Source organism: Aspergillus pseudodeflectus (genome assembly GCF_044049435.1).
Source record: "Aspergillus pseudodeflectus strain CBS 756.74 chromosome Unknown BJX68scaffold_49, whole genome shotgun sequence".
NCBI classification, from domain to species: Eukaryota; Fungi; Ascomycota; class Eurotiomycetes; order Eurotiales; family Aspergillaceae; genus Aspergillus; species Aspergillus pseudodeflectus.
Window position 1 is genome coordinate 254,946 of NW_027263825.1, and position 8,280 is coordinate 263,225.

Sequence of the window (8,280 nt, forward strand, 5' to 3'; positions counted from 1 at the left end):
AGCGTCGTGTTGCTGAGCTCGAACTTACCATCAATCAGCTTGAAACGGAAGGTGTCGCTGGAAGAAGATCTATGAGCCCAGCACGTGGATTGAACGGCACCCCAAGCACCCCCGTTCGAGCTAGTACCCCTCTTGGCGCGTTTTCACCCAGAGCATCTCGATCCAAGGGCGGGTTGACTCTCACGCAAATGTATTCCGAGTACGACAAAATGCGGACAATGCTTGTTGCCGAACAGAAAACAAACCAGGAGCTCCGATCAACGCTTGATGAAATGGTCCAAGACCTCGAAGCCAGCAAGCCAGAGATTGATGAACTCCGTGCTGACCACTCCAGGTTGGAAATTGCTGTCGTTGAGATGTCGAATATTTTGGAGACAGCTGGCAAAGAGCGAGATGACGCAACCAAAGAGGCACGCAAATGGCAAGGCCAGGTGGAGGGATTGGCACGTGAGGGTGATATTCTGCGTCAGCAGCTGAGAGACCTCAGTTCCCAAGTCAAGGTTCTGGTGCTGGAGGCAGCTCTCTTGAAGGAAGGTGGAGTGGAGTACGATAGAGAGGAACTTGAAAAGATTGCTCGCAAGGAAATTGAGGATTCTTCTGCCGACCTTACCCCCACAGGTCGCTTCATCAGCCACAACCTGATGACATTCAAGGATCTGCACGAGCTTCAGGAGCAGAATGTCACGCTTCGTCGCATGCTTAGAGAACTAGGGGACAAGATGGAAGGTGCCGAAGCGCGAGAGAAGGATGTTGCCCGACAGCAAGAACAGGAGGAGCTGAAGGAGCTCCGGATCCGGGTGCAGACATACCGGGATGAAATTGCGAACCTCGTCGCTCAGACCAAGAGCTACGTCAAAGAACGCGACACTTTCCGCAGCATGCTGACTCGCCGCCGTCAGACCGTCGGAGGGGACGCTGTGTTCTCGCAGTCTCTTCCGTTGGGCGCCGCTCCTGTTGCCTCAGAAGAGGCAAAGGGCGTGCCTGATTACGCGGAATTGCTGCGGAAGGTCCAGGCGCACTTTGACAGTTTCAGAGAGGAGACGGCCACCGATCATGCCGCTCTGAAACAGCAAGTCAATGAGCTTTCCCGCAAGAACAGCGAATTGTTGAGTGAAGTCAGCCGTTCCAACAGTCAACTCGTTGCCGCCACTCAGCGAGCAGAAATTCTGCAGAGCAACTCGACCATGATTAAGAATGAAAACGCCGAACTCCAGAAACGCTACGCCACACTTTTGGAAAATGCAAACCGACAAGACCTCAAGACACAGCAAGCCGCAGAGGATCTAGTCGAAACCAAGGGTCTCGTCGATAGCCTTCAGCGCGAAAGCGCCAACCTCAAGGCAGAGAAGACACTCTGGAAGAACATCGAAAAGCGACTGATCGAGGACAATGAAACCTTGAGGAATGAACGAAGCCGTCTCGACTCCCTCAACGCGAACCTGCAGAACATCCTCAATGAGCGAGAACACGCAGACAACGAGAGCCGGAGACGCCTGCAGCTCAATGTTGAATCTCTTGAGTCAGAGTTACAAACTACGAAACGCAAGCTGAACGACGAAATCGAAGAATCGAAGAAGGCCTCTTTGCGACGAGAGTACGAACATGAGCAAAACCAGAAGCGCATTGACGACTTGGTGACGAGCTTGAGTTCGGTGAAGGAAGAATTGGTTGCCACCAAGACGACCAGAGATCACTTGCAATCTCGTGTTGACGAACTTACTGTCGAGCTTCGTAGCGCCGAGGAGCGTCTTCAAGTTCTTCAATCGCGACCCAGTGTCTCTGCCGCCCCCGCTGACGCAAATGCTGTTTCGACCGAAGGATCGCAGGAGAATGGTTTGACACAAGAGCAGGAATTGAGTATTCAGGTGTCGGAGCTGAAACGCGACCTCGACCTAGCCAAGAGCGAACTGGAGCATGCCAAGGAGCAAGTCGAAGACTACAAGGCTATTAGCCAAGCTACCGAGGAGCGACTGCAGTCGGTTACCGAGACCAACGACCAATATCGGGAAGAGACCGAGCGCCTCATCGAGGAGAAGGACAACAAGATTCAAGATCTTGAGAAACGAATCGAAGAGATCTCGTCTGAGCTTTCCACGACAAACAATGAACTCAGTAAGCTTCGGGATGATCAAGGCGAAGCAACGCGACACTTGGAAGAGCAAAAGACGGCATTGGAGGCTGAGATTACGAGGTTGACGGAGGAGAACGAGCGTCAGATTGCCGCTGCTCAGTATCACCAGGAGGATCTGAAGGCGCAGGCAGAAATTGCGCAACACGCACAGCAAAACTACGAGAACGAACTGGTCAAGCACGCCGAAGCAGCGAAGAATTTGCAGTTGGTTCGTGCCGAAGCAAACCAGCTGAAGCTGGAAGCTGTTGAACTGCGTACTCAGGCCGATACGTATAAGAAAGACCTTGCTCAGAAGGAGGAAAGCTGGAACGAGCGCAAGGACCGCTACGAGAGTGAGCTCTTGGAGCTGCAGAAACGCCGAGAGGAAGTCCTCAACCAAAACAACCTGCTTCATACACAGGTTGAGAACATTACGAAACAAATCTCGGCCCTGCAACGCGACCGTGCCAATATCGCTGAAAACGAGCAGGAAGACGGCGAGGCCACGGCACCAAATCTGGAGGGTCTCCAAGAAGTCATCATCTTTTTGCGTCGTGAAAAGGAGATTGTTGACGTGCAGTACCACTTATCTACTCAGGAAGGCAAGCGTCTACGTCAACAACTTGAGTACACCCAGTCTCAGCTCGACGAGGCACGCCTGAAACTCGAGCAGCAACGACGTGCTGCTGCTGATAGTGAGCACACGGCTCTGAGCCACAACAAACTCATGGAAACGCTGAACGAGCTCAACCTCTTCCGTGAGAGCAGTGTTACCTTGCGCAGTCAAGTCAAGCAAGCCGAGACCACTCTTGCCGAGAAGTCAGCTCGTGTCGACGAATTGACGCAACAGATCGAACCTCTTGAGACCCGTATCCGGGAACTTGAGAATGTCGTTGAGACGAAGGACGGAGAGATGAAGCTATTGCAAGCGGACAGGGATCGATGGCAGCAACGAACGCAAAACATTTTGCAAAAGTACGACCGTGTCGACCCGGCCGAAATGGAAGGACTGAAGGAGAAGCTTGAGACGCTTGAGAAGGAACGAGATGAAGCGGTTGCCGCTCGTGACGCTCTCCAAGCAGAGAAAGATTCGTTTCCCGAACAGCTGAAGGCCGCCAAGGATAGAACAGATGAGCTGCGCGCGACACTCACCGAACAATTCAAAGAACGCAACAGGCTCCTCCTCGGTCGCATCCAGGCTAAGCAGACGGAGTTGGAGGCTGTATTGCAGGAGAAGGAAGTTATTCAGGAGGAGCTCAAGACCACCAAAGAGGAGCTCGGCGAGCTTAAGACCAAGATTGCCGAGAAGCCTCCTACAGCAGTAGTCCAAGACACAGCTCCCGTCAACTCAACACCAGCATCTCAATTCCCTGTTCCGACCACCCAGGTCTCCGCCCAGACTGACGACGAAAGAGTCAAGGCTCTGGAGGAGAAGGTTCAGCGTCTTGAAGCTGCTCTTGCAGAAAAGGACGCGGCATTGGCTGCCAAGGATGCTGAACTTGAACAGAAGATAAAGGAACGGGTCGACAGGATGAAGGAGATTTTCAACACCAAGATGGCGGAGGTCAAAGCCGGACATCGACAGGAGGTGGAACGATTGACAGCCGGCAAGCAAGGAGAGCAAGCGGCACCTCAAGGAGAAAATGCGGCGGCTCCAGTTGCTCAACCTAACGAACAGCCTCCCTCTACACCTAGCCAGACGCAGGGTGGCCTCCTCGAGCTCACCGAGCAGCAAGCCAGAGAACTTGTGGTGAAGAACGAGACCATCCGTACCATCGTTCGCAACAACATCAGATCACAAGTTACGAAGGAGAAAGCGGCTGCGGAGCAAAAATTCAACGAGGAGCGAGAGGCGCTGAAGAAGGCCAACGACGAGGCAACGCAGGAGAAGGTCAAGGCTGCTGAAGAGCTCACTGGAAAGAAGTTTGCGGCCAGAAATAGCATGCTTGAGTCAAGGTATCGCAACGCTCAGGCCAAGCTCGATGTGGTCCAAAAAGCGGCCACCGAAACACCCGAGAAGCCCGTGGGCGAAGTATGGGAGATTGCAAAGACCGCAAAAGCCCCGCCAGCGCAACCACAGACACCAAAGCCTGCTCAGGCCCCAACTCCTAATCAAGCTGCATCTCCCGCTCCCCAGGTCACGCAGCCGCCGCCTACACCAGCATCGGCTTCTGCACCTGCGGATCAGCAACATGCACCCGCCTCGACCGCAGCCCCAGAGGCTGTTTCTGAGGTAGCGGCTACGCCGGCTGCTCAAGCCGAACCCCAGACGAATGCGCAAGCAGACCAGCAGGCGCCACAAGCGCAAGCAGTTTCTGCTGCTCCAGCAGCAACCGCGGCTCAGAATCCATTCGGACAGAGTCAGAATAAACAGCCCCTGCAAGTTGAACAAGCTCAACCGGGTCAACAGCCCTCAGCCCTGCCGAACAAACCACCAGCGGGAGCTCATACCGCAGGCGGCAATGTAATGCGGGCTCTGCAGTCTGGACTTCCGATTGCTAGAGGCGGACGAGGCGGTGGCCGTGGGAGTGGCCAGCAGCAGCCTCAGGTGCAAGGCCAACAGCAGCAGCAACAACAGGGACAGGCCCAGCGTGGGTCTGGCCTTCCTCGGGGCGGCCGCGGCGGACGAGGAGGCCATCAGGGTCGAGGCGGCCACCAGAATGCACAACAGGCAGGACAGGGACAACCCCAAGGACAAGCTAGTCCCGGACGAGGTGCATTGAATGCCGGTGCACGCCAGTTTGTGCCTCAAGGAAACAAGAGAGCTCGGGAAGACGGAGCAGATGGCGGAAGTGAAGGAGGCGCCGGGGGCAAGAGGCCCAGGGGCGGTGGGCATACTAGGGGGGGCGCTTAGTGTTGCATATTGCATTGGGAATGAATCTATTTGTGTTTTGTTTTTACTTTCTCTGTACTCTGTGCGAGTGTTGAGCATTTCCAGGTTATTGCTACTGCTATTTTGCTGGAAGGAAGATAAGAGGGTCAGACAGGATCATGTGTCAATATTTCGAAATCTCCTTTGTTTATGGTTACTACACTTTGCTTGACGAATGGGCTCTGGAAAATCAAAGACTAATTTCTGTTCTCACTCGCTCTTGTCGAAAACTCGGAGAGCCAGCTCTCAATCTCAAGCAAGCCCAGCTGTTCCATCGTAGCCCTAACTCTGGAGGTCCGCGTGCCGCTTTAAAGCCCAGCGCAATTTCGGGCCCTGGCGGCGCTGGGAATCAACAAATGTGGTTAGACCCGGTGATGGAGCCCCTTGCGCGCCCCTGGCGGCGGAGCGTCTCTCATCTTGAACTCGACGCGCGGCTCGATTTATTCTTCAACTTGTTGGATATCCAACATCGAGCCTTCGTCTTGGACTTTTGATCACACGGAAAAATCAAAATGTCGCACAAAAAGGACGAGGATCTCGAGATGAACGGCGGGAAAGAGCTTGGAGCGCGGGAGAGCTTCCATCACCGGGGGAGCATTCTCACCCAACTGGAGAATAATCCTGCTGCTGCTGTTCTGGCGTACTGCTTCTCCTCAATCAGCATGACGGTCGTGAACAAATATGTTGTTTCTGGCTCATCCTGGAACTTGAATTTCCTCTACTTAGCGATCCAGGTATGCGCCGCGATCGCACATCACACCGTGAAGCTGACCTAATCCGTAGTCCGTTATTTGCATGGCTGCAATACTGGCCCTGAAGCAGATGGGGTTCATTCCGAGCCTCGCTGCCCTGGAAAGCGGCAAGGCCAAGCGATGTATGTCTGCGACGCTCGTGCGATTTCTGTCTGTGCTAACGCCGACCAGGGCTCCCCGTGTCTGTCTTTTTCGTCGGCATGATCTACACCGGCACCAAGTCTCTTCAATTTCTTTCTGTCCCGGTATACACCATCTTCAAGAACCTTACTATCATCGTCATCGCCCTGGGCGAGGTCCGGTGGTTCGGCGGCAAAGTCACCTCGCTGCTTCTGCTATCATTTGGCTTGATGGTGCTCAGCTCCGTCGTTGCTGCATGGGCTGATATCCAGGCTGCTCTCAACGGTGTAGGGCACACCGGAGAGACTGCCGCCGCTATTTCAACTCTGAACGCTGGATACGCGTGGATGGGGCTCAACGTCATATGCACCGCCTCGTACGTCCTGGGCACGCGCAAGTTCATCACCTCGCTGAATTTCAAGGACTGGGACAGTAAGTCTTTCAGCAACTACCACGCATCGCAATGCAGCCCAAACTAACCACTCTCACCCAGCCATGTTCTACAACAACGTCCTCTCCCTCCCCATCATGATCCTCTGCTCCCTAGTAACAGAAGACTGGTCCGCGGCAAACCTATCCCGAAACTTCCCCGTGGAATCCCGCAACAACCTCATGATCGGCATGCTGTACTCCGGCATGGGCGCCATCTTCATCTCGTACTCGTCCGCCTGGTGCATCCGCAAGACGTCGTCGACGACGTACTCGTTTGTCGGGTACCTGAACAAGCTCCCGCTTGCAATATGCGGGATTGTGTTTTTCGGAGCCCCCGTTACGTTTGGTAGCATTCTGGCTATTCTTTTGGGATTCTTTAGTGGGCTTGCGTATGGGTATGGGAAGATGAGACAGAGGGAGCAGGCGAAGCAGGTTCTTCCGGTTTCGCGGCCAACTATGAGTGCTAGCTCGCAGATTCAGAGCGATGCGGACAAGTCGTGAGACGGTACCGGTTGGATATGCGAGAGTGATTTTATGGGATTTGCGGAATGTGTTCCTGGCAGTGCCCATACATGAATAGGGCTTTGCGGTCTGCGGCCCTGGCCTTGGGACAGTCAGAGCACCCGACTTGCTTCTCGACCTCAGCGAACATTGCTTCGAATGGTCTGGGTTTCCGTCGCCTTGATGGAATCCATGGACTTGGGGTTGGGGGATCAGCATATCGCCGCATTGCCGTCACTTGCAGAACCCTCCTTACCTGTTCTTGGGGCTGCCATCTATAGATCATGATCCTGAATAGCCACATGTAATACTCCTTACGGTCCTTAAAAAATGACGAGGAATTATGAAGCGACGAACTACAGTAGCGCACATCAGGCCCATTAGATTGACTTTCCGGCACTGCAATTATTGCGAGCGAGTTTATTATTAGATGCATACTAAAGGACCTTGAAGGATGGATGCTGCAACTTCTCTACTACTTCGACTAGCAAATAATGGTCCTACTCTACGTATTGAAAATGGGTATAGAGAGGCACGCTGGCCATCAGCCGTGAGGCTTTCTGATGGACAGAATAATATCCTGTTCCAGCACCGTGCACTGCCTGCAGTGGTGAGAGTTCCAACAATACCTGGGCTCCATAGCCCTCGCGAGCAAAAACATCCACATGAGCCCAAGTTTGGGCGAAGTGTTGCTGTCAAAGCTTCACTGATCAACCAAGCTAGCTCTGTCAGAGCCAACTCCACCACGCATTGACTACCTTTGTTATCTCCGTCTAGATGTCCCCAAATAGATAAAACCAAATACGGCCATACCACCGCGTTTAACGAAAAAAAGCCCGGTCAGCATTTTAAATCGAGGATGAAGCGGTTGGGATCTGCTCCACTCAACCAGGAACTCCGGGTTCCTAAACTCAACCAAGATCTGTAAACTCCTTTGCCGTACAAGATGATGATACATCAGCATTCAATTTCTTAAGCACAATCAATCTCTGCAGTACCCAATTCCCAGCCATCCCAAAAGCCCCCCACACCTTCATCCTCCAACCAAACGATGGCCCCGACGACCGCCTCATCCCCTCGCCGACAAACAAACCCACCACGGCGGACCTCCTCGTCGGAACACGCGCGTGCGTCTTCGCACCGCTCCTAGGAAAAGATTCTAGCGCGCCATTCCCCTACGTCGACGTCCCCGTGCACGTCGCCGCCGTTGCAGGGGCGCATGTTCACGCCGTGGATGCGGGGCTTGTCCTGGGGAAATGGGAGTTTATTCCTGCGAGTGATGCGGCGCGGGGTGGGGTTGTTTGGGAGAGGGATGCTAGGGCGGTTGTGAGGTGGAGGGTTGATACGGGTGAGACGGAGAGGGTGTTTGGTTGGGAGCATGTGGGGCTTGAGGAGACGATAAGGGGGCTTGTTGAGCAGTATCTGGAGATTAGGAGGTTGGAGAAGAGGGAGTATTAAAGGCTTAGATAGGTATTTGCAGTGTTTATGCAGCG

At 53.8% G+C, this 8,280-nt stretch overlaps 1 protein-coding gene across 1 annotated transcript; it reads left to right on the forward strand.

The window, feature by feature from the left end:
• The first annotated feature begins 5,411 nt into the window (after positions 1 to 5,411).
• On the forward strand, positions 5,412 to 7,164 carry BJX68DRAFT_244527 (GDP-mannose transporter). Its single transcript, XM_071041324.1, has 4 exons — positions 5,412 to 5,716; positions 5,766 to 5,856; positions 5,906 to 6,286; positions 6,348 to 7,164. Exons 1-4 carry the CDS (start codon positions 5,495 to 5,497, stop codon positions 6,785 to 6,787), a joined length of 1,134 nt encoding a protein of 377 aa, XP_070895338.1. The 5' UTR covers positions 5,412 to 5,494; the 3' UTR covers positions 6,788 to 7,164.
• The last annotated feature ends 1,116 nt before the right edge of the window (positions 7,165 to 8,280 follow it).

What these genes read in the sequence shown, in the direction of transcription:
- BJX68DRAFT_244527 (XM_071041324.1), top strand. Translation starts at nt 5,495, where the DNA reads ATGTCGCACAAAAAGGACGAGGATCTCGAGATGAACGGCGGGAAAGAG. An exon ending in AAGCGGCAAGGCCAAGCGAT is followed by an intron (nt 5,857 to 5,905) that starts GTATGTCTGCGA and finishes AACGCCGACCAG; the next exon opens with GGCTCCCCGTGTCTGTCTTT. An exon ending in GAATTTCAAGGACTGGGACA is followed by an intron (nt 6,287 to 6,347) that starts GTAAGTCTTTCA and finishes ACTCTCACCCAG; the next exon opens with CCATGTTCTACAACAACGTC.